This window comes from Convolutriloba macropyga, chromosome 15 (assembly GCF_964194025.1).
Source record: "Convolutriloba macropyga chromosome 15, txConMacr16.3, whole genome shotgun sequence".
In the NCBI taxonomy this organism is placed as follows: domain Eukaryota; kingdom Metazoa; phylum Xenacoelomorpha; order Acoela; family Convolutidae; genus Convolutriloba; species Convolutriloba macropyga.
This window is the reverse complement of record NC_134482.1, coordinates 45,407,949-45,434,938: the sequence shown is the minus strand read 5'-3', so window position 1 is coordinate 45,434,938 and position 26,990 is coordinate 45,407,949. Positions and strand designations below refer to the sequence as shown.

The window sequence follows — 26,990 nt, the reverse complement described above, 5'->3', positions numbered from 1 at the left end:
ATATATATATATATATATATATATATATATATATTTATATAATTAGTTAAAAATTCAAGGACATTTGAAAGGAGTGCTTTTTTTACTATTTCTGTTGGTTTTTTAAAATATTGATCAATTGATACTAGTAAAAATTGTTCTAATCCTTTTTCGTTTAGAATAGGGCCGCCAAATTCTATTTGTAATTCTTCGTTTGGTTCAGTACAATTATTTAGAGGTGACTATTTGCTATGCGGAGCCACGGGTTTTAAATTTTTATTGATATCAGTGTACGCTTTACATTCACTATCTTTGGCTAGTATATCGCGAAAAATATATGGCCACAAAAAATTCCGCGCTAGAGATAGCATCGCAAAACTTCCCGGTGAGTAGAGTGGATGTCTTCTAATACTACCTCTTTGATAGCTTTGGGGTGGCAATCATTTCGTTCAAACGGAGGCAGCCATTCTTTGCACTCATGACCCTCCAGTACAAATGTATGTAAGGACTTATTTTTTTTGGTCGAGCTTGATCATTTGTCAGCACATAGTCCCTGGCCTCATTTAATATCGCATCTTTTCCTGTCATTGTCACCATCGGTTTTTGCTGAAGATTTTGTAGATCGTTTCTGACAAACGTTGCTCCTCCGCAGTATCCAGTGTTTTTGTTGAAGGAATTCTGTCAGTTGTTGAAGTATTGTTTGTAACGAGGTTTGTACTGGTGGGTAAATTTGCCGATAATTTTACTCGAAATAGTGTTGGAGTTGCGTTCTTTGTTGTTTTTTCTCGTGGCATTTTTACTGATGAGGATTTAAAATTGGACTTTGCGTATTCGCTTATAAGAGATTTATGGGCAAAAAGCGACTTATTTTGGGTGCTTGTTATATATAGTTAGAATATTTTTATTTTCGCGCTTAATTTGGGTATTTCGTAGTGAATAGTTGATTTGTTGGCAAATATGGATCTTATTGGGCTCAATTTTTCAAATTAATCGCAATCTTTATTGTCTGAATTGCAAGGCATTTGAACTGAATTTATTAATGGAGTCTCATTTATTTGAAAGCTTAATGTTTAGTGCAAACTGTTGTTTTAAATGTGGTAATGGTAACAGCGGTGCGATTGATCTATTTGAGTTGTATTTAATACAATTTGTTGGTAGGTTAAATTGCCATGCAATTGAAAGTCAAGAGTTCGAATTCGGTAATTGTGGTGCAAGTTACCTATTCTTTAACTGAAAAACTTTGCTTGTAGCGAAAATTGTTTGCGGTGCAACAGCTATGTTCGATTTTTTTAGTAGGGAATTGTGTTTCAATATGATGTTTAGTTATTGTAAGACTAGAGACTGAGGTTGAATAAGTTTCCTGATTAAGTGTCTATTTTTTAAGATGCTCGAGATTAAAACTTTTCATCGTACGCAGAAATTTTTTTGCAGCCGCAAAAAGGTTTCGAGAAAAATAATCAAAAAGGCCCATTTCGCTCCCGGCATTTGTTCAATAGTGAAATCCAATGGAAGTAGTTTATTAGTCAATTGTGAAAATCTGCTGTTGTGTGATTTTTTGGGAGATGTTCTTTAAGTATTGACAATAGAGCTCGGTGTTGGTCAGTGATTACTGTGAAATTTTTGCCATAGAGGTAGAACTTGAAGTAGTCAATAGACCATACAATTCCAAGCAACTCTAACTCATTTACACTATAACGTTCTTCAGTACAGTTCAAAAAAATTGTTTAAGTGCTGCGGTGAGTCCAGATCGTGATGCAACACATTTTACTGTAACATCTGAATGAGAATTGTAATGACATTTTTCGGTACCTTGGGCTATTTTATGTTTAATTACATTAAAGTGTTTGGTGTGTGTTTCAACCCAAATGAATTCAGTAAAATTTTAAGCAATGGTCTTAAGAGATGAAAAAATTGTACCAGATTTGGTATGAATTTACTGATATAGTGTACTAAACCGAGAATTTTTTTTAGTCGTTGAGGTGAATTTGGGGGTAGAAGTTCTGAAACAACTGCTGTTTTGCTTTCAAGGGGCAAAATACCTGTTTGAGTGAATTTCTATCCAAGCCCTTCTATTTGTGACTCAACGAAGTGACATGTTTGTAAGTTTATGCTCAAGTTATCCTCAATGAACTTTTTTAAGCATTTGATGACATTAAAGATGTGTCGGATTCTGATCCTGTGCCGTCTAATATAACATCGTCTAAGAAACAAAATGTTTTTTGGTGACCTATAAATGTGTAATCCCTTGCTTTTTGGAATTCTGCTGGCATTTCAGTAAGGCCGTCCACGCCAGTTTTAAGTCTATAGGTTCCTGTTGATGCTCCACAAATAATATTAAAACTGCAGTGTTTCGCAGTTTCTTTATGCAGTTGAAATTGATTGTGTGCATTTTTAGGTCGATAGTGAAGAAATATGCAAGTTGATCGTACTGTGTTTCTGTTAGATGCCGTGCGATGGAATCAATTATCATTTATATCTTTGGCATTTTCTATTTGTTTTTATAAAATGATTCATTTAAAATTTTAGAATTTAAAGCTAGTTTTATTGATGGTCTTTCTTTACTGTAATCACGATAGGGGAAATGAGATTTTCGTGGGAACAACTTGTTAATTTTTCAAAATGTCCCTCTTTTTGGAATATGTCGAGTTCATCAGTATCTTTAGGTTGTAACTTAATCGGAACGCGACGACCTTTTTAGTGCTTTTCTGTGTATTTTTTTGAAACTTTGACTTAAAGATATGTGACTTTGATAATCCAGTTCTTGAAACTGGTTCAAGAAATTGCGACGCAATTGCCTGTTTGAATTTGCATGTAGAATAAGCTATATTATTAACGCAATTGCCCCTTTTGGTTGTGGTTAAACCACTGCTATTCCAAGGCTAGTCTTCAATTCGCACAAAAAAAAAGATTAAGATAATTTGCCTGACTTACAGACAACAGACAAGCTGCTGGCTAGCTGGTGAGTCATTCGCAGTAGTGCGAATTCGTGCTATTATAGTGCTAGCCTCTTGCCTTGAATGTCAAAAAAATTCTTGGCAAATTATTGCCACTGAATTTTAAAAAAAGCAATAACACCTAAAAAAAGTGGGGATTTGTAATCATGTTCGCTACAACCAAATGGAAGGGAGGAAAATACTTTTTCTTCAAATCAGACCTGCCCAAAAGAGTGTAGATTAACATTGACGTATACCATTCCAGTTTAATTACACTCATTCAAAAGTAGGGTGCATTCGAAACGAGTTTCAGATCTATTCTGTTTTGCCCCCCCCCCCAGCTTCCCAGCTTAGTGGGCTTATATTTTTTACCCCAGGCGCACGTGCTATTTGTTAACATAGTAATGTGCCTTATAACAACATATAATTTGTAACTGGGGGGCGTAAAAAACACTGGGGGCCGAAACAGAATAGATCCCGAGTTTCTATTTGCTGATTGTAATTTAGATCAAGAGGGCAACCGAAAGTGTCGGAAACGAAAACTTGAGACACACATCATGTGCAAATTTTGAACTGTTAGATCTCCGCTATGCATATCCTAGAACTTTAGATTGACTTGAGCTAGAAATTAATTTTCTAACTTACAGAACTTTTTGAATATGAGAAAGGTTCCGCAAGATTTGTTTTGCAAAACGAAAAATCGATACTGGCTGTTTGGTCGTTTCTCCAAACACGTTTCAGAAAAAAGTCTTTTTTATAATCAAGTGGCTTGTATTCTAGCGCACACGGCCTTTTCTTAAATTTACGTACCATTTTTCTCTCAAAATTGTGAAAATATTACAAATAAGTTTTTTGAGAAATAGACTGAGGCGTATCGAAAGTGTCAGAAAGTTTTCTTTTCAAAATCTCCAAGTTTATACAAAATAGAGGTTTTCAGTTTTCAGAACGTTGGTTCTGGAATTTGGAAACTTCGGTCTATTTTTGCTGGTTTTTAGAGATCAGATTCAGTTCATCAGATTAATGCCTAATTGGTAATTCGGTGGATACACTTTTTGCAACACCAGAAATGTCACAAATTAATCAAGAAACTTGAAATCTGACTTAACTGATTCGGTTAAGGCAAAATAAACATGCTTTTTAGACTTTTTGTGGCCACAACAAAATCCGTTGTTGATGTCTTGATTTTTTAAAGCTCTGTATCTGTTTTGGCGCTAACTTGCGTTATCGATTTAGGGCAATCACAAACAATCCGCGGTAAATTTGTCAAACTGATAATTTTATCAATATTAATGCGAATTGATCTTCTTGAGGTGCAGTCTGTTTGAGACCCTGTGATACCTATGGATACATTAGTATATACCGAAACTCATATGTGTACTAAATTTTCAGTTACCCTCTATTTTAATATTTATATCACGCATTTTATAACTAAGGTTATGATGACTTTTATTATTCACATATAAACATATTCCCGCTAGTCTACTAAATTTTTTCATAGATTGTTCACACTATTTATATACTAGTAATCATAATCTCGATTAATCTTCTGAATTTAAGTTGTCTCTGCAATCGCTCTTCAAATACATAAGACAAACTTAGCCTGGATTCGCCTAGCGATTCCATTTAGTAAATTCAGTAAAACTCGCATAAATACGAATTCGCTCCACTATTCCACTGTAAATTTAAGACAACGTATTCGTAATACAAATACAATTCAATTAGCTATTCTCAGCTATAACATGGCGCAGTCAGCACTAAAGGACAGTGGCAAGTCTACATTCGGAATTCAACCCAAAAAAGCAACTCCAGAATCCCCTCTTCGATGGGAGAACTGGAGGACACAACTCAAACTTGCGATTCTTGCTCGCGAAGGGATCGTAGTGGATCTTCTCTTGGCCGACCATCAAGAACATGTTGTTCTACCCCTGAACCCGCGTACGAGGACGCGGTTGAAAATCCTACAGCGCAATCGGAACGAGATAGACGTATCCGTAATGAACAAGCAAAGACGGCGTGGAAAAACCACTGTTTACGTATTGAAGCTATAGGCGTGCTATGCGCAGACAAACCTTCGAAAATTTGTGATCCGAAAGCATCCTCTTTGATGTATTTAAGTCTCGGAACAGAAGAACGACGAACTTTCAATTGAAAAAACTTGACTGTTAATTTAGATGAAATTTCAACAAGAAATCTCTGGGATATTCTAATCAAAATTTTCATTAGAATTCATAATATAACTTTCGATCGACATATCTTTCCAACGCAAAAACAAAAAAAAGTGAACCAACTGAAAAATTCTATGGTCATCTTGAAGAACTTTCCGAAAATTGTGACGTGGGAGAAAAGGGAGATACCATTATCAGAGATGTCTTTATTGCAAACATGCAAAATGAAGATATTCAAAAAGAGCTTTTCAAAGAAACTGTGGAAACCGAAAAAGCTTTGACAATCGCAATAGACATTGAAATGGGCACTCTCAATCAACTTAAAATGAATGCTAGTAAATCTGAACTCAATTCCCCCGTCAATCAAGTACAACGGATGCGCATCGCAAATGCTACTCCCCATTCAAACATGAATTCCACTGCCCGGAAAAAACCTATAACTTGCCATTTTTTTGGACTGAGTTGGACTTCAGAACATCGTAGCAAATGTCCTGCACGTGCAAAGAAATGCAATAATTGTGGCATTGAAAATCAATTCGCGAAGGTTTGCCGAAAACCTAAGGATCCTAGTTCATATCCAAAACCTAAACCACGGATAAACAATGTCAAAAAAGAAGATCAAACTGATGATGTTAATCAAATTTCGGCTAATTATGACCCTGATTTGGAATCCAACTATTCATCGGATGAAGATAATTGCGTTGCCTCAGTATCTTCAGCGGATTCAACAACCCTTATAGAAGCAATCAATCTCCCTGTGGTATTCGGAAATACAGCAACAAATGTTTTGATGGATTCGGGTAGCGTTTGCACAATAATAAATGAAACGCTGGCAAATTCCATCATTTCCCAAGACTCTAATTCGAAGTGGATACGCAAAGCGGCTCCCAAACAATTGAAAAGTTTCTCTAATGAATTAATTCAAATGCTAGGCATATTACAAACGTCAATTCGAAGCAACAATTGGTACGCGAATCCAATTGAAATTCAAGTAGTGACAGACGGTCATCGTTCACTGTTGGGTAGAGATTTGTTTCCTGTCCTCGGACTTCCAATTCAACAATCTAATAGTCCGCGGACAGTTAATCAGGTAGAACAAGAACACTGTCCAATCAAAAAACAAATTGCAACCAATTTTCCTGACTTAATCTTCAGAATTGTTAAGTCCAAATTACATACAGATCGCTCAAACTTCCAATTAAAATTATACCCCATCTCACCAAAGAGGTCGTCGCATTCCTATAAATTTGTTAACCAAAGCATCTGATGAATTGAAGAAACTTTCAGATCAAGTGCATATCGAAAAATTACAAGAATGCTCAGATAAATTTATTTCTCCAATCGTCATCACAGTTAAGAAAGACAAATCAGTTAAATTAGCTCTTGATTCAAAAGTCTTGAATAAAGCAATCCATAAAAATAAGTACCAAATGCCCAACATAGATAGTCTTATCAATTTTATTTCACAAACATCAACGATCCCAATCAAGGTGATAATGTTTTTTTTCTCAACAATCGACTTGAAATATGCATATAGCCAACTAAAGTTGCATCCGGATACTTCACGTCATTGTAATTTTAATATCATTTGCGGTGACTCAACTGGTACGTATCGTTTTAAAACTGGGTTTTACGGCTCTACGGATATGCCGGCAGAGTTTCAGAAGGCAATGGATTACACATTGGTTGGTTTAACCAATACTTACTGTTTCCTTGACGACATAATTGTGGTTAGCAAAGGTAGTAAGGAATCGCATATCAAATACGTCTACAAATGCTTACAAAAACTTGATGCTGATAATCTAAGAAAAAATTTGAGCAAATGCCTTTTGCAAAGCACCAGATAAACTGGCTTGGTTTTACATTCTCTAAAAATGGTGTTAAGCCTGTAGAATCCAAAACAGCAGCTATAGCAGAATTCAAGGCTCCAAAAACACTAAAACATGTACGGTCATTCATCGGTAGTGTTCACCATTTAAGCAAATTTGTTACCAATCTAGCAAAAATTTGTCACCCTCTTCGGCCTTTATTAAAGAAAAATGAAAAATTTGTTTGGACCGAAAATCACCAAACTCATTTTGAACATACTAAAATTACAATTGCAAATGCTACGGAAAATACTGATTTCAATCCGACATTGGAAACGCCAGTCAAATGCGATGCTTTTCGTCAAGGTTTAGGCGCTGCATTAGAGCAATTGGATTGTGAAGAGTGGAAAACGGTGGCTTTTGCATCTCGTTTTCCTAATAGCAACAAAGAACGTTACAGTATGAATGAAGTAGAATTATTTGGTGTAGTTAGGGCCATCGAATATTTTACATATTACCTTTTTGGAGAAAAAATTTACAGTCTTGACAGATTATAGAGCACTTCTTTCAGTTTCAAAATCTCATCGTTCAAATAAATCATATAATAGTCGATTAACAAGGTGGATTGATCGTTTGTTACCCTTTGATTTTAATATAGAACATATCCCTGGCACTCGAATGAGATTATTTGATAATATTTCGCGCCAACCACATCAGAAAGCAAAAAGCATCACTCAATATGATGAGTAATTCATGGTAGCTACAATTTTCCGCACTCGCGACGCAATTACAACTTTATTTAGTAACTCGAAAAAAAATCCATTCCAAAAACAGCAAAACACCTGCAAAAACAAATTACAAGTGAACAAGACGCGCGTCCGCTCTTGCAAATTTACTAAAAGCAACGCACATAATTCAAATGCCTCAAATAACTCACTCACTCCTAAAGCAAAATTAAATAATTACAATTCCGAATTCATTTCCAGCTTTAATTATCACGCAAATCACTTGCTAAAAATTAAAACTGCATCCGCTCCGCAACACCAGACACTTAATTGAAATTTAAATTCAGCCACTAATCCTGATAACAAAGTCAACCATATCACAATGTCTACTAATGAGTCATCTCAAATCAACCCTTCGGCATCTCTGCAAACCCCCCGAGTACCATTCCGAACTCAATCAACGCCGAATACAAATACAAGCACGAGTGTCAATAACACCCAGACCTCATTAGCGCCAGAGAATCGAGACACGGAAATTTCACGGGAAGAGATTTTTGAAAACAACTTGAACCAGCTCTTCAAGAAGTCCTTCCTCGCGGTCCTCACAAGCAAGGATGCTGTTCTGAAGGAGATCCGGGATTGTATGATCCAAGCTGAAGAGGCCAGATGCAAAGAGGTCAGCACATATATTCACTTTTTCTGGAAGGACCTCCACGTGAAGTCCGGCTGCCTTTGTGTCGAAGAACGCGTCGCGATTCCAAATTCCATTAAAGATACCGTACTTGAGTCGATCCACATGACGCATCCTGGTAGCTGGGGGATGATCTCATTATCCCAATATGCATGTTGGCCATACATGCATAGGGTAATTGTTGCTACATGGGACCTCTGATTGTGTCCCATGTACAAATATCTGTAAGAATCTCAAACCTGTTATTCCTAAATCCAAATGGTATCTGCATAAACTATGTCAAGAACCTAATGACGAAATTCAAATTGAATTTGGGGGCCTGATATTGAATGAAAAAGATAAAAATATTTACTTTCTCACATGTATCGATCGTTATTCGAAATATCCTACAGCTGAGATTTTCGAAAAGGCCAATGGGGCAAATGTAGCAAATGTAGTCAAATGTAGTTACGTGAAAATGCATATAATCATGGAATTCCACGAACGATACGCTTAGACCAAGCAACCTGTCCAGTAGGTAAACAAGTCACAAATTACTGCAACGAGAACAAAATTAACACTCTTGATGCTCCCGTAGGTGGCCATAGAGCTATTGGATTATTGGAGCGAATGATCCAAACCATAAAACGGCGCCTATCCTGTATAAAAGCTGAACACAAAGAAACATTTTCTACTTCCAATGCGGTTAAACTAATTATTTCAGACCTCCGTTTAAGAGAACAGAAAACTACAAAGATAACACCGTTTGAAGCTCATTTTGGCCGTCCTGCAAATACTCCTTTAGAGAATATTAGTACTGTCCCATAAAGTTTAAATTTAACATATGAAAAAACTATTAACTATTATTTAGATGCTGATACTGTTCTCGCGGAAGCATTCCTTGACGATGCCGGGTGGATCAATCCTGATAGAAGTGACCTGGAAATCGAGAACACTTTGTGTCGGGAACAACAAGATACAGGCCGCCACTATCGTGACTCTGATGACAAGGAATCGCGCTTCATATTACACCCAAAAATATCCAATCCCATCCCTAAGACTGAGGCATCGTTGAAAGTTAAACTTGCCCGAAAACTTCCTAACGAGAAGAGAGCTATGAAACAGCTAGCTGGATTGTATGAAGTCCTCAAACCCGGATCCTACGTCAACAAATCCTCTCCAACAACAACTATTATAAACGAACCCGGACGATCAACGGTTAAAGTTCGGGACAGTGACCTTGCGAAATTTGGAACTAAAGCTGAACGGTCAACTAATCTCTGGACATATGCGCAACGTCGGCCGGCACCGTATGAACGAACTACAGAAACTAAAATAGCAAAACACAGCAATGACTTGAAAAAACAGAAGAGAGGAGAAATTAAAATCCGTCATCGTCAACGAGACACTACATCAGTAGTCTCTTCTGTAATTTAAAACGTAACTCGTGCCCTAACAGTTAAAAAACTTTCAAAGCAACAACCTAAACATCGTCAAACTGCAGCCTCTCTGACCGAACCTAGCAACCCAACACCTCATGAACAAACTGGACCCTCAATGGTACCCGACCCTTAAGAACAGAATGAAGGTCGAAAGCGCAAACGAGCTCAATTTGGCGGCTTTTCGGAGGCAGACATTTCGCTCCTTGGCATCTACCAATTCATCGAAAACAAAGAAGAGAAAAGCTAAAAATAAAAAAAAACAACAAATTCGGCAACCGACGAATCGGTAGTGGCATTAATCCAGAATGCACTACAAACCAGAATCCCATCTCCTCCAAGACCTGACATAAAGATCGGACAAGTATCGCCACCCGATCCTCGCATCCGCTATTATGAGTAAGAGCAAGAAAGAGAAATGTCAGTATGGGATGTCGAGAATGAAAATTAATGAAAAACTATTGAAACTCTACAAACTCTCAAGAAGTGATTAATTTAGTTTATTCCTGTATTCGCTCTGCAAATCCAATTTAGTGTGTGAGTGTAGTGTAATTTATTAGCTGAATTTCTTCCCCATTTACAAGTTCATAATTCACTCCTGTATACCCTCTGCGAATCAAGTTTTTGTTTGTGTTTTACATTTTATTTGTTGCATTTGCTTTTCAATTTCAATTCTACATTACTCAATAGCATAGCTGATGTTTTGTGTTTAAATTTATCCATATGCATTTGCCTCACGAATCCATAAAACTATGCAATTTCATTTATTCTCTTTAACATTCGCAGCACTTTTCCACCCACTGATTATGCTACTTTCAATGTTCATTCTTTCGTATAAACTTACTTTTTTTGTGTTGTTCATAAAAAAATTGTAAATACATTTCAATTTTTCCTGTCATGGGGGAAATATGATACCTATGGATACATCATTATATATCGAAACTCATGTGTACTAAATTAATGTTACCCTCTATTTTAATATTTATATCATGCGTTCTATAACTAGGGTTATGATGATTTTTATTATTCACATATAAAGATATTCCCGCTAGTCTACTAAATTATTCAATTGAATACAAATACAATTCAATTAGCTATTCTCAGCTATAACAGACCCCAAAAGAAAAAGTCTTCTTTTGGGGTAATGTGTTGAATCCAAAAACAAGGCGCCAAGTCTTTGTCTTCGGAATCATGATTTTCGTTTTTGAGAAAAAACCTGGAAACCAGGGAGACAAATGTTTCAATTTGGGGAACTAAGTTCTGTTCTTTGATTAAAAATTTAACCAAAAATTTATTGTTGCGACTACTTGAGGGGGAGGAATTATATACTCAAATGGGTTGTTTTGTTCAGACAAGTTTGGCCGATCGATATATTCATCGTGAAGATTTGAGACTGGTATCATTAGAAAGCTCCTCCCACGCAGAATATGGAAATAAAAAGACGTTTTTAAATTACGTTTTTCACAAGGAGTCATCGAGGTTTAAACTTCTGAGAAAACTAGAGTGAATTTTTGCTAATTTTATTTTCAAAGACCAAAACAATTGTCCACTAATTTTAATTGAAATTTTTGTCAGAAATTCTGGCTAAATATTACAAAGTTCAGCCTTTTTCATCAAAACAGCACGAGAAAGATTCTTTAGTCAACTTTGTTTAAATTTGTCGGAAGTGCACACCCAAACACCACTAACACAATCTTTGTAGACGTAGAAGGGGGCTTTTTCTACTTCAGCTTCCGTTGAGGGTGCTCTAAAATTAAAAACTTGCCTTTTGCTACCTTTACTCGTTAATTTTCAAAAGTTCAATATTTATTTTAGATTTTTTAACTAACAAAATATTTGCAACTATGACAATCGAAAGATTATAATTGTTCTTAATGGACGAACAGCAACAGCGGGGCTAGTTTTGGACTAATCTTGGACTGTAAGAGTCTAAAAAGAATTCAGATTGTTTTCAGTCGGTCTTTTTTTAAATTGATCTTGTTTACTTCAATTTAAGAACAGAACATTTCAAGTCAAACCTCAGTAGTGATGGATGCAATTGGCATCCTAAAAAGCTCCATATTAATTCATCTAGTCTTTAAATAGAAAGCGTATGGTCGTTTCAACTTTTAAAAATATTTGATTTTTAAATAAATAATGGCTTTTTGAAATCCACATCTAATTTTTTTTCTTAATTTGGTCAACTCTAAGCTTAGCATCAGGAAATGTTTCTTCTTTCTGCTGATATAAAATGCAATCTCTATTGCGGTTGAACGCCTTTTTGGTTTTCTGGCTTTGATAAAACTACAAATTTCTCATTTTTTTTAATTTTTAGATGTTTGCCCATTTATCACGTTTTCTAGTTTTGTCAGCTTATCACATTTTTGGCAGTTCACATATCTCATAATTGGCGTTCAAAATAGAGCATATTGGAACATATTAAAATCCTGAAATATATAGATTATGTTTTCAACGGCTTCGACATTACTTTCTTAAAGATTTTAATTGAATTTTTTAATGTTGTCTTCAAAGGTCGTTTTTAAATTTGTTGTTTTGGTCGTATGAATTTTTCTGAATGAAGAAAAATTTCATCAATTCATCATAGAAGTATAGATGAGCCGATATTCTGATATTAGCTTGTGGTTTTCATGACTTTGAAAACAATTGTTTTCCAAAATAAAAACTCTTTTGGACTTCCCAATTTTGTTCTTTTTTTGTCTATTTGTTACCTAGTCTCGTTAATTACAGGTCAAACACGACATTATTGGTGTCAAGGGGAAGGGTAAAATGGGATTGGTGTTACAACAGCTGGTGTTTTTTAAGAAATCGTTATGACTTTACTGGCTTCGACACGGTTTTTTCACGAAAAAATAAATTAATTTTTCATTTGCGTCATTTTTGACTATCTTATTTAGACATAAGACATCTTCTGGATGACTGGCGGTTCCTTTAAACGAATATACAAACCTATTTAATATTTCCATTTTGCAATAAATGGCTTGCATTACTTTGGAAGTAATTTTGTTTCGAAAAAAAAAAACAAACGTAATACTTAGTTTTGCCCCTTTTTTTCTATTTTGTCTACTTGTCACCTAGTCTCATTATTGAGAATTCACATACTGCATTATCTGTTTTTAAAAAAGGCGCAATATTTTAAGGGCAAATATATGGCTTTACCGCTTCGACAGCGTTTTCTGACATGTTTTAATTGAATTTTTTGTTTGTTGTCATTTTGATGTTCTTTTTAACCACGAAAAAAATTGAATAAGGACAGGTATTATTGCTTTTCTATGGAAATATTGTTAATCGTAAACCTATGGGATATTTTAGTTGATTTCTAATGGTTTTCATGACTTTGAAATTAGTTGCTTTTATAAAAAATACGCAAATTTTTAACTTTACTGTTTTTCTTGTTTGTCCAATTGTTACCAAGCCTTGCTAAGGACTAATCCCATATCTTTTCTGGTGAATTACAAGTTATTTTGGTTAGTTTCAGTGTTATCTGACGCTATTTTGACTTTGTTATTAAGTTTTGTTTTTCAACAGGGACAAAGTTTTTGATGTAAATGTTTGTTGTTGTCGTTTGATTTGCTGTTCGTCTTAACTCGACTTCTTAATATTGGCATATCTCATCAATCTAGTGTATCATTTTTTATTGGCTGAGTTATTTGCTTTGGAGGCTATCTTTTCGTTCATACACTATTTTTTTGATAAATATTTGAATTTTGAGGTTTTTCTATCTGTTCCTCATTTGGTAGACAATTATGCCAAAAATGCGGATGAGCGGGGCAATTGCACATTACCGAGCCTCCTTGCTGTGCCTTGACAATCAAAGTGTACAAAACTTTAAATTTGTTGCACTCAGTCTGTTCCAAGATAGTGGGAATGGATTTCGCCAACGTTTGGACTCTGCTCTGATCATCCACAATTATTTGGACCACATAATTCCCCTAAATTCTTAGTTTCAAAGTTCGAGGATATATATTTGATTGGTTTTCAGTGACAAGAGGCACCATTATTAAACAGTTGATTCCTTTTTTTTTTACTATCCTTTGATATATTCTCGCTTATATTGCTGAGAGGAGCTCTCCGTTATTTGTTGCTTTTTAGAAGAATCTCCATAAATGAACTTGAATCGTTTTATTTGATGAAGCGGTGGTGAATACAACTGTCCACTAATGTAAATGCTGCTCTTATTTTGTACCGTTTGCGATAAATGTCAACTAACAATACTCAATTGTTTGATTAAACTCGAAAGGCTTATTGCTTTTCCAAAAGAATTTGAGTAGTTATAATATTCAACTCTGCAGTTGCAAATTTTTGTTCCGACCCCCACTTTAGTGTGGAGGGAGGAACTATATACTCAACTGGGTGTTTTTTCGTTCAGTCAATTGTGGCCGATCGATATATTCATCGTAGAGAATTGTGAGTGGTATCATTAAAAAGCCCGTCCAGCGTAGAATACGGAAATAAAAAGATGTGTTCAATTTTCGTTTTTTTTACAGGGAGTTATCGAGGTTTAAAGTTTGGTGAACATTCGACTGTTTTTGTTCACATTTTCAGTAATTATTGCTAAAAATTGGCACAATTTCGCTAATATAATTCAAAATAAGTTAAAATTTTTAATGGAAGAGTGTTTTTGTTACCGTTAGAGATAGAAGAGCGTTGCTGAAATGTCTGATTAGTTTTTTTGGCTAAAATTTTTGACAGTTTTCAAAAATCAAACTTTTTTCATTAAAAAAAGGCACAAAATATGCTTCTTTGGACCACTTTGTCAAAGTCTACCAGATTTAGTGACGTAAAAAACTTAAAACAGACTCCCTAATCAGAAAAAAGGTGCTAGTTGCAATTAGGCGCCGTATGAAAGTCTTCTGGAATTAAAACTTTGACGTTTTTTGCAGATTTAACTCGATAATTATACAAAATGCATCGTTCTTTTTTTAGTATTTGAAGAATTCCACGCAACAATTGGTCTAATTCGCAAACACTTGAAACACCTGGCCTGTTTGCTGGGCGCGCGACAAAATCAAGGAGATGTTTGACAATATCATGAGTTCTTAGAGTCAGAGACTTTTTGGTTTTTATTTTGATGATGCCACTTTTCAAAATGTTCTGCTTTTGTTTTTTAATGTTAATTACTGAAAATATTTTTTATTCACGGCTCCTATAATGACAACTCCAATTTACGTTAATTTGAGGCCGAAAGTAGATACAGTTTGTTTTCAGAGAACCAAAAGGAGTTTATGGCTTTGAGGAAGAGTTTTAGTAAAATTTAACTGAATTCTCGTCTTTTGCCTTCAATTGTTATTCTTTTGGCAGTCTGATTTTTAAGTTCAACCACCCAAAGTTCTCCATTTTTTCTTCGTGAGATGCAAGTTAACCTTTTCTATGCATTAGGTTGTTACCTAATGTCTCTTATGTTATTGAATGTACTTGTTTTAAGGAAATTTCTGTGATTTTTCGAACTTGTCAATTTCTTATACTATTGCAGGTCAACCGTTCTTCCGTACAGAATACAAACTAATTTTGAGGCCGATTGTTTTAACAGAAGGTTTTCTTGCTTTTGGTACTACGAGTTTTCAAACAAAGTTTTCAGATTTTTGTGCATAATTTCCCATTTTTGCTGTTGTTTTTGTTACTTTTATAAATTGTAACAATATAACAATCTAACTGAAAAAAACTTTACAATATTTGAAACTGAACATATTTATTGATTTCATAACATATGGTTTGAAGGGCTGCGACACCGTTCTCTTGCAGAAATTGGCAGAGTTTTTTATATTTGCCCTTTATTTGATGTCAATTTTTGTTGTCATATGCCAAATATTTTGTAATTAAAAGTCTCCGTGGCCAACTATAGATAAAACAATGAACTTAAAAGCTGATATCGGTAAATAGCTAATGGTTGTTTTGACTTTCGAATTAAATTTCTAAAAAAAGTAATAGTATTCTTTAACTTAACTCTTTTTGTTTTGGTTTGCGTTCTTTTCATAGTTTACAATGTTGCATGATTTTCGTAATTTAGCCCCATTATTTAGAGTTTTTTTAATGTTTTCTTGAGACAAACAATAATTTTTCTGTTGCTTAAGCGTTTTACATGATGTCTTCAGGTCTTAGACAATTTGTTTCAGAAGAATTTTTTGAAGTTTACTTTTCAGATTTTGTGGTTCTTTTTGTTGTCATTTTGTGATAGTCGTTTTACATAAAGACTTTATGATGGTCAAAGGAGACGCAAATGAAGATGTTTTATTCTCTTCTCGCGGTTAAAATCTTATAAATTTAATGCCTTCAAAACTGTGGTTTCGTAAAGTTGTTTGTGAAACTTTTTAGTTCAGCTTGTATTTAATGTTATTTTATAGTTTTAGGATTTAGTCTCATCAATAACAGTCGCAATTAGTTTTCCCAGTAGTTGCAAGACAAACTGTCTAATCTTTTAGTCGAAAGATTTGTTGGCTATGAGTTTTGAAAAAGTTTGTTTTAAATTAAAAAAGAGATAGATTTTTGAGATCTGCCAATTTTAATTCTGTTAAATTGTAGCTAAGCATCTCTATATACAATTCGCATCATTTATCTATTGCAAAACAATTTGCTCTGTCGTATGACTTATCCTGGACAATGAAAGGCCTCAGTCGCTCTCTATTGAGGTATAAAAGACTATCCGAATGATTTCAGTTTAGGTGTAATGTTTCTAATCAGTTCGAATTTAATTCTTTTTTTAAAAAAAAAACAACGTTTTAATAAACTTTGCCCCTTTTGCGCATGTCTAGTTGACTTGTTGCCAAGTTGCATTGAGGAAAAGTCCATTACTTTGTTTCAAAAAAGTACCAGTTAATCTTCTGAGTATAATTTTTATCTGATGCCATTTTGATTTGGTTATTAGTGGTTTTCAAAAATGGACAAGGAGTTTTGGTCGTAATTAATATTTGTAATTATTTGATTTTTATTGCCGTCTTTTCTGGTAGTCATATTATTGTAGCCACAGGTCTCATAGGCCCTCTAGAGTAGATTGTTTTAATCGTTTAGTAGTTTGTTGAACGATATGTTGATATGTTATTTTTTTTATCTCTTCCTCGTTTGGTAGACAATTAAGTGAAAAATGTAGATGAGCGGGGTCGGAACTTAATGTGCAAACGCACATTACCGAGCCTCCTTGTCTATTATATATTCGCATTACTGTGAACTTTTTGCCTAAGCTTTGAAAATTTGAACCTCCATTTTTAAGATGGAGAAACATACATTCTGTGTCCATAAAGTCAAGTTGAAATTGATGCATTGTTTTCAGTCACATTGTTCTTAAATTTTCTCTAAAGTTTAAAATATTAACAAATGAACGGTTGATAACGCAGTTATGTACTCGAAACGAAGTCTTTCCAGAAATCATAATTAATTCCATTTCTTAAACTCATCTTTTTGCATGAATACTGCACAAAAAACACTTGATTGGAGCCGGAACAAACTGACCAGCTAGAAAGCTGAAGTTTTAACGGTTGTACCATATCTCCAGCTTCTGTGCTATGATGTAGTTGTTTTTTCAAAATCTGAAGAAACAAAACTTGTCACGGCATCAAAAGTTTAATATTTTTGTATTCAGTCACGCATGATTACAAACCAAGTTAGTACAGCCAAATTGCTAAAAAATTGGTTGGTATTCAGATGTCATCAGGTCTCCGCAAGATCATGAGCCAATTATTTGTTCCGACCCACTTTATTCGGGGAGGAAAAGTATACTCAAAGGGGTTCTTTTTGTTCAGTTTTCGCCGATCGATACATTCAGCGTAGTGCGTTGTGAGTGGTATTATTGTAAGTCCTGTCCAGCGCAAGACATATTAATTTTTGAATTTGGTTCTTTCCACTCAGTTAACAAGGTTTAAAACTTCGTGAAGATTTAACAGAATTTCGTTGTTTTTGTTCACATTTTCCGCACTTTCCGCAAATTTTGTTGGACAATATTTCATCATTGTTAACGATAGTATTGTTGGTTTTATCCCTAAAGATAGATGAGTGCTGTTGAACTGTTTGATCCAATTCTTTTTACTAATATTTTTGCTACCAAAAAATTAGCCTTTTTTCTTCAAAAAATGGCTGGAAATAAGCGTCTTAAGTACACGTTTTTAATAAATTTGACAGACTAACACATCTTTAAATTGCTGAAACGACCTTTATTAACCCCAAGGGGATATTTTTACTTGCTCCACTTTTTAGTGTTCTTTAATTAAAATTTTGACGGTCTTTTGCTACTTTAACTCAATAATTATCCAAAATGCATCATATTTTTTTAATGACCAAACATGTCTTTTTTGTCAAATTGTCCAAATCCATATTCTTCGGAACAATTACATATTGCTAATGGGCGAACAGCAATAGCAACGCCAGCTTTGCTCCAATTTTTGTTTTTTACGGTCCAAAAATACTTCGGATTGTAACCAGTAGCTCTTTTTTTAAAAAAAAAAAAAATTGAACAATTCAAATCAAGCTCTGCTCTATTCACAGGTCGAATTGGTTTCCTGGTCGTTATCGACTTTCAAATATTCTTGCTTACGAATTAAACAATGGATTTTTGAGCTTTGCTGTTTTTTCTTTTTTTGGTCAAGTTGAAGCTTAAGATTAGCAAAACAGGTCACATCATCTTTCTAATGGACTACAATTCAATATTTTTTGCGGTTTAGTTTTTAATGCGTTCTCTATTTTATATGATTTTCGCGGGAAAATTTGCAATTTTTGGACATTTCTCATCTTTGGTGTTATGTTTTTCGTCTTGTCACATAATTGGCAGGTCAGACATCACATTATTGGAGTTTAAAAAGAAAGCACAAGTGAAAAATCATTTTTTTCAGTGAATAGATTGTAGTTTTAACGGATTCGACGCCGTCTTCTAGCAGAATTTAATGGATTTTTTATAAAAAAAAATGTTTGTCGTTCTTGTGGTTGTTTCATAAAATCTGGAAACATTCAGATTTTAACAGCTTGCCCTTGCTGAACAAAGGAATCGTTCACTGATTTCAAAAGAGCTCTATTTTCATGTCATTGAAATAAAATGCTTCAAAAAATATATAGACATGTTGCTTTAACTTTTCCGTTTTGTTATTATTTTTGTTTAGTTACCTAGTCTCACTATTACCTAGTCATATCTCTTTCTTGGTGCTCAAAGAAGAGGCAAATGATTAGATCTAAAGTTTTCAACGGCTTGACACCGTTTTCTCGCAAAATTTTAATTTTATTTGTCTCGATTTTTCTGTAGTTGTACAAATTCTGGATAGTGACAGGGCTCAATTCCTTTATTTAGAGGCATGAAAGGACAAATTTATCAGTTGAAATCTAATGGTTTTCACTAATAGAAATTATTTATTTTCAAAAATAGAAACGTATTTTTCTAACTAAGCTGCGTTTGTTTTTGTTGTCTACTTATTACCGAGTCGCATTAAACAATGGTATCATGTTTTTAGGGAACAAATTATCTGTTTATTTTTGGAGTTATTTAACCTTTTTTTGTCCATCAGAAAAAGTTTTGGATGTAAATAATCTTTGTTGTTATTTGTTTTGACTCAGTCTTAATAATGGCAGATCTCATTGTCGTTCTAACGTGGCATTAATAAATTTACTACAATCCTTGAATTGGAAGCATTTTTTTCATTCATACACCATTTTTTTTAAACTATATTTGAATTTTTGAAGTTTTCTGTCTGTTCTTCATTTGGCAGACAATTCAGCCAAAAATGTAGATGAGCGGCTCCAAAATATAATGTTCAACCGCACATTACTGGGCCTCCTTGTTTCTTTATTGTCGGCAAATTTTCATAACAGGCAGAATCTGTCGAATTGCTGGAATCAGTTTTTTCTTGGTATATTTTCTGGAGCCATCAGACTGAAACTAGACTCCAGTAAAATAGTTCAGATAAAACAAGTCATTTCACAAGACCTGTCATTGCAGATAAAAATATCAGTGCTAATATGATGTATTTTGTGCATATAGACCTATTAAATGCCTTTAATTTTTTTCACGGTAGCACTGTTTTTGTTGTATAAAATCCAAAAATTTTATGTAATTATCCTTCAGATTCTAAATCAGTCAGAATATTCAGGAATTCTCGCGCCATAGATATTTCGAAATTGTATTTCGAGCAAAAGTAAATACATTTTGGGTTAATAAAAAATCAATTTGGTGAAAACTGAATTGAGAGGAAATAAATTGAACATTAAACAATGAATTGTGGCTCAAACTTCATAATCACAAACACAAGCAGAATCTTTCGATACAGTAGGCAGGTTGTGAGAGAGTAGTAAGTAACTTCATATTAGCAAATTCCACAAACTAGTCTCAATAGAAACTAATCATAAAACAGAACCGACTAACCTCGGAAAAATTGCTCTAAAACCTTTGCTAGGTTATCCATCAGGTAAAGGCAACAAATACTGAAAAATTGATTTACAGTCTCACCTGAGTACCCTTATCTTTGCTTTACGGCCCATCAAAAATAACGCTTAATCAATAAATGAAGCTGGTGGTACCACGTGAAACTTTCAGACGCAAAAAAATGACCGTAGTCACCAAGAAAGACCAATGTTGCTCTTGAAAAACGGCCGAAATGCGAGAAATGATAAAAAGTGCAGCTAAAAACAGGCCGCTGTTGCCTAATGATGTTCCGTTGAAAATACGCTGAAATCACAATTATTATCATAATTTAAAAAAATTAGGCCAGAAATTAATGGTTTACCGAAGCCATGATTGGTTTAAGCATTGCTTGAGAACGGACGCCAAACATTGCGCGAAAAAAACTAGTATAACTATATCACTATAATAAAAGACAGGGTTTTAGAGCAAATGAAAATCCTATAAAAGGAAGGAAAAATATCCACGGCGCAAGTAAGGTTAAAATGGCAAACATTTGTCAAACTATTATAAATTGTGGCAAAATAGTACACAAAACAACATCTTTTCTAAGCTAATAGAATTAATTTAGTAATCTCAAAATAATTTATACCGCCAATTATAAAGTAGATTCTATTAATTTTTGTCAATTCTCTCATAAATCTCTTGATGAAATAATTACTTCAGGAAATTATACTAATTTACTAAGCACCGATTTACTGAAATAAACGTCAATTCAACAAACTTTGAATTTAAAATAAATGTGGCACAATTGTTCGTGTGTTTAAAGCATCGCGATGCATTACTTTAAAGCTGCTTCTTCGTTACTCAAAATGGCGTACAATTATTGCATGCTGATTAACAAGCCAATTTTGGGGTCTTTTCTGTTACCCAAGTTCTTCGTGTTACTAGCTACTATCCAACTTCATTCATGTTAGATAGCTTCAAAACAGTTTCCGTTTTGCAAAGTATCCGGATGAGAGCACCCCCCCCCCCCCCCCCCCCTCCTCCCAAACTCCCCCAAAAGAGAAGCGATGATTTTTTTTAACTAATGTAAATTGAATTAATGCCCCCCCCCCCCCCAATCGAGAAGCCAAGAAGGACAAAATGATACTCGACCCTAATATTACAAGAAGAGATGGTTGGAAAACAGAATCGATCCATCAAACCAATAACTGAATTTAATGTGTAACTGTATTGCCATTCCCTGAGGGTGCTGAAATGTTCAAAATTAGACAGCCCAAACGAATCTGTAGCTTGGCCTTGCTGAGGCGAAGTTGCGTGCGATACATGTATCGGGACATTAAATGGCGAAAATGGCTGCGAAAGCACTTGGCCAAGGTCATGACCACCTCCAGCACCCGATTGACCTTGAAAATGTGCTGTTGTTGTTGTTGAGTGGGGTAATGTTGTTGTTGTCCCGTTGAAGGGAACATGTTAGGGTTCGAAGCACTGCCCGAAAGCGAAGGTGTAGCGTGGCACCCGTATTGTTGATCTGAGACAACTGGGGTTGTGATGCTGACGGGGTTTTGGGCGAATTGCACGTGGGTTTGAGTAGCTGAGGGGGCATTGGTGGGTGTTGAGGAATTATTGTTGTTTTGATTGTTTTGTCTGTTATTGGCTGATGATGATGATGAATATTGCACACGCATTGCTGTTGAGTGTTGATTGAGGTTATCTGCTGCGTTCTCTACAAATAAAATCCTTTGGAGTATTTTCAATTATAATTTTCTTTACCGGGAAAGAGAAATAGTTCCTACTGTTGTTAGGTTTTCCGGGGAAGAGAAAAGTGTTCTGTCTTTAATATAAATGTACACCAATAGAAATCACCAATCATTTAACTCAAAGTCTGCATACACTATAAAAATCTCGACAAACTTTTTCTAGTAAACTTACAATTAAATAGGTAAAACATAACCGATTAAACGTCGGAAGAATTGCTCTCGAACGACTAGTGGGAGCTCTAATCAATTGCGACCTGCTTCAGTCGTGGGGGGGGGGGGGGGGGGGGAGCCTAAATGGGACTAAGAAGTTCAATCGTGGGCTTCAAATAACCACATTGAGATTAACATATACCACTATTAGGATTTAAAGTGAAAAATGGCACCAGTTTCGGCTAACTTTTCATTTGACTTTTAGTATTAAATTGCCGCCAATTGAGTTCAGCTGCTGAAGCGGTTGGCTTCGTCAGTAGCTAGGCACGGTTTAATGAGGCTAGCTTTAGCTGAACTGGAGGAGCGTAAGTGAGCGCAGCGGGAGTGGGTGCATAATGGGGTGGCAACAGTAGGCGGGGTCCATCTCTAAGAATAGCCCTTAGCACCATAAGTATAAGTCTCCAAAACAGATTCTTTGAATCGCATACTAGAAGACTAGTGGGCTGAAAGGCTCTCAGAGCACTTAGTTCGCCGGGCACTACCTGTTTATCCCGTTTTTGAGGACGAAAAGTCAGCTGCGTCAGACGAAGAATTGGTCAAGCGAACAATCGCACAAAAAAGTCAGACAGGACTAATATAATTGCTACAAACTTCGTTTGAGAGCAATTAAAAACTGACCAAAATTATCTTACAAAGCATTTTGATTCTTAGCTCTCTGTAACTTTTGATTGTTCATTATCAAAACCTGAAAAACGAGAATAATGCACTTGAACGAAAAAGAATAAATTTTGTGATTTCTAAACAAATTTCTAAATAAATTTCTAAACTTGTGATATTAAAATGTTGAAATTTAATCCATGACCAACAATAATTTTGCAGTAACTTATTATCAAACCCTAACGGGGGGTTTTCTGACCCTTGAGGCTCAAAAAACTGAATAATGACTATAAATGTCAGAAAATTGAAAAAACGGCAAAAATTGTCAAAAAATGTTTAAAAAAATGCTAAATGCTAAAAATGCTAGTGATGTTAGAACCTTGCAAGATATTCCTTGACATCTAGAAAATATACAGTAACCTATTTTGAAACCATAGAGGAGGTTCATTGGCTCTTGAGGCTGAAAAAAACCTAAAAAACGATAAAATCTTCAAAAAAAAACATGAAAAGCAAGTTTTATAAAAAAAAATTGCTTAAATTTGTGACATTAGAAAGTTGAAAAACTATTCGATGGCCAAAAAAAATTGTCAGTAACTTATTATCAAACCCCTTAGGAGGTTTTCTGGCCCCTGAGTCTGCAGAGACCTGAATAAGGAAAAATAAGTTTTAAAAAATTTGAAAATTGCCTGTTTTGTAAGATTAACACTTAAATTCGTCAGGTCAAAATGTTGAAACCATTCCATTACCGCTGAAAAACTATGCAGTAACCTATTATTAAAACCTAAAATTGGTTTCTTGACACCTAGGGCTGATAAAAATCAAAAAAAGTTTAAAAAAAAACTTCAAAAAGCTTGAAAAAATTGTGCAAAACAGTATAAATTTGCGTGTTTTTAGCGAGCGGTTGTTCGTCAGTAGCTAGAAATGGGGGGTGGGGGGGTGCACCGAGGGCTGATGGGGGGTGGGCTGGGGCAACAGTAGGGTGGGGGTAACAGCCTGCGCGTGGGTGGGGCGGAGCAACAGGGGGGGGGGGGGTCAAGAGAGGAGGGGTCTTCAACGTCTAAGAACCGCCCTAAGTACAACATAAGTATAAGTCTCCAAAACAGTTTAGGCTGAAACAGAGCTGAAAGGCTTTAAGAGCACTTAATGCCCGCTGGGCACTACCTGTTTTCCCCGTTTTTGAAGGACGAAAAGTCCAATGCGTCAGACGAAAAATTGGTCAAGCGAAAAATCGCATAAAAAAAGACCAACAGGACTAATATAATTGCTACAAACTTACTTCGTTTGAGAGCAATTAAAAAGCTCTCAAAATCATTCACTTATCACGCCACGGCTGTAGTGTCCTCGGATATCGACATTTGAAGCATTGTGTATATTTTATTGGGTTCAATTTATGGCGCAACATTTGCTTGTAGTGATGCTGTTTCGTAGACATGAAGGCAACTGCTATAAAACATAGCGTAGCATATATAGAAAACCGAGGGAATTGTTCCCTAATTAAGCAATAAATCAGTTATCAAACCCGGTTTAATCAGAGCTGGATTCTCTGGGAAAAGCCTGCTAGTCATGTTCGTACACACACCACTTCCACGCCCCGTCAATTCTGCGAATCCTTGCAGACTACTAAACGCGTCAGAACAATCATCTAAATATATTGCACACGCATTGCTGTTGAGTGTTGATTGAGGTTATCTGCTGCGTTCTCTACAAATAAAATCCTTTGGAGTATTTTCAATTATAATTTTCTTTACCGGGAAAGAAATAGTTCCTACTGTTGTTAGGTTTTCCGGGGAAGAGAAAAGTGTTCTGTCTGTAATATAAATGTACACCAATAGAAATCACCAATCATTTAACTCAAAGTCTGCATACACTATAAAAATCTCGACAAACTTTTTCTAGTAAACTTACAATTAAATAGGTAAAACATAACCGATTAAACGTCGGAAGAATTGCTCTCGAACGACTAGTGGGAGCTCTAATCAATTGCGACCTGCTTCAGTCGGGGGGGGGGGGGGGGGGAGCCTAAATGGGACTAATAAGTTCAATCGTGGGCTTCAAATAACCACATTGAGATTAACATATACCACTATTAGGATTTAAAGTGAAAAATGGCACCGGTTTCGGCTAACTTTTCATTTGACTTTTAGTATTAAATTGCCGCCAATTGAGTTCAGCTGCTTGAAATTGTGATTGAGAGACAATTTTAGATCACGCGAAACGCAAAAAGTCAAGGGGGGTAAAAGTCACTCGAAAAGCCAAAACCGTCAAGCGAAAATTTCGCATAAAAAGACACACAATTTTACAATAAATGCTATGAACTTCGTTCAAGAGCAATTAATAATTGAAAAGGTAAACATAACCGACTAACGTCGGGCGAATTGCTCTCAAACGACCGGCGAGCGGTTGGCTTCGTCAGTAGCTAGGCACGGTTTAATGAGGCTAGCTTTAGCTGAACTGGAGGAGCGTAAGTGAGCGCAGCGGGAGTGGGTGCATAATGGGGTGGCAACAGTAGGCGGGGTCCATCTCTAAGAATAGCCCTTAGCACCATAAGTATAAGTCTCCAAAACAGATTCTTTGAATCGCATACTAGAAGACTAGTGGGCTGAAAGGCTCTCAGAGCACTTAGTTCGCCGGGCACTACCTGTTTATCCCGTTTTTAGGACGAAAAGTCAGCTGCGTCAGACGAAGAATTGGTCAAGCGAACAATCGCACAAAAAAGTCAGACAGGACTAATATAATTGCTACAAACTTCGTTTGAGAGCAGTTAAAAACTGACCAAAATTATCTTACAAAGCATTTTAATTCTTAGCTCTCTGTAACTTTTGATTGTTCATTATCAAAACCTGAAAAACGAGAATAATGCACTGGAGAGACCTGAATAAGGAAAAATAAGTTTTAAAAAATTTGAAAATTGCCTGTTTTGTAAAATTAACGCTTAAATTCGTCAGGTCAAAATGTTGAAACCATTCCATGACCGACAGGACTAATATAATTGCTACAAACTTCGTTTGAGAGCAATTAAAAAGCTCTCAAAATCATTCACTTATCACGCCACGGCTGTAGTGTCCTCGGATATCGACATTTGAAGCATTGTGTATATTTTATTGGGTTCAATTTATGGCGCAACATTTGCTTGTAGTGATGCTGTTTCGTAGACATGAAGGCAACTACTATAAAACATAGCGTAGCATATATAGAAAACCGAGGGAATTGTTCCCTAATTAAGCAATAAATCAGTTATCAAACCCGGTTTAATCAGAGCTGGATTCTCTGGGAAAAGCCTGCTAGTCATGTTCGTACCCACACCACTTCCACGCCCCGTCAATTCTGCGAATCCTTGCAGACTACTAAACGCGTCAGAACAATCATCTAAAAACGTGAACGAAGGAGCGTCACCGATTGTCATGGCACCAAACTGCAAAAGTTGAGAGTCGCTGCGGCCCAGAGTAGCACACTGTTGGTCTAAACTGAAGGATGTCCTTTTCCAGGCGTCGGCCGTGCCAGTTGTCTGGCGCAGAATTGCTTCGTTTTCTGCACTGGGTGTCCTGTGTACTGGAATGTCACTATAACGTCTTTCGGATAGCGGCGAAGGAGCTGAAAAAAAAAAACAGAAACCGAATAACGTCGGACAAATGGCTCTCACCTGGATAATTTATATGGGTGTTAAAAATTTCTTCCCAGAAGGGGTTCAAACCCCCCCCCCCCACCTCCCTCATAATACACTGAAGCATTTATATCTAAGTGCATTTATAATTAGGTCACGCAAAAATCGAAGTCAAGCGTGAAAAAGTCACTCAAAAAGTGAAATCAAAGCGGTCAAGGAAAGTAGAACGAAACGGTCAGGCAAAAATTTTGCATAAAAGACCCACACGTTAACCATAATCGCTTCTAAGTTCATTTAAGAGCGACTAATAATAAAGTACCTTCCTTTTATACTTTCAATGTAAGAGTGTTCCATGTGAATAATACATTTCATGTCATTGTAAATCTGTGCTCTTTCTAAACAACTGTCAACCTCATCCTACTAAGAGCAAAACATTGCAACCCTTATATTCTAAACAGGTGACATTATCACATGATAAGTCTTGCAATCTTAATAATCCAAAAAAGTATCCACAATTGATAGACATATAAGAGCCAAATTATAATGTGAAATCGTAGTAGAGGTGTAACGTGAAGTATAAAAAAACAAATACTGAAACAGACCAATGCTGGTATATAAACAGTCGACAACTATTCAATTAACTCTGCAACCATCATAAGTCAGATAACACTCTTAGAAACTGAAATGAATAAAAACAGAAACTAAACAGAAACAGAGAATAAAAACAGAAAGTCTGAAAAAAGCAAATTTTTCGTTTTGGCATTGCAGAATTTTCAAATAATTTAACCATACTG

The 26,990-nt window shown here is 35.5% G+C and overlaps 1 protein-coding gene across 1 annotated transcript in view; it reads right to left on the bottom strand.

Annotated features, from left to right (window-relative positions):
* Positions 1 to 21,176: 21,176 nt before the first annotated feature.
* LOC142354501 (uncharacterized) overlaps positions 21,177 to 26,990 on the bottom strand; it is a 29,491-nt gene continuing 23,677 nt past the window's right edge. Inside the window, exons 7-9 of the mRNA XM_075406818.1 lie at positions 25,839 to 26,186; positions 24,115 to 24,296; positions 21,177 to 21,754 (exon numbers count right to left, since the gene is read on the bottom strand). Coding sequence (XP_075262933.1) covers positions 24,238 to 24,296; positions 25,839 to 26,186 — 407 coding nt within the window. The 3' untranslated portion in view covers positions 21,177 to 21,754; positions 24,115 to 24,237. The remainder of the gene's footprint in view (positions 21,755 to 24,114; positions 24,297 to 25,838; positions 26,187 to 26,990) is intronic.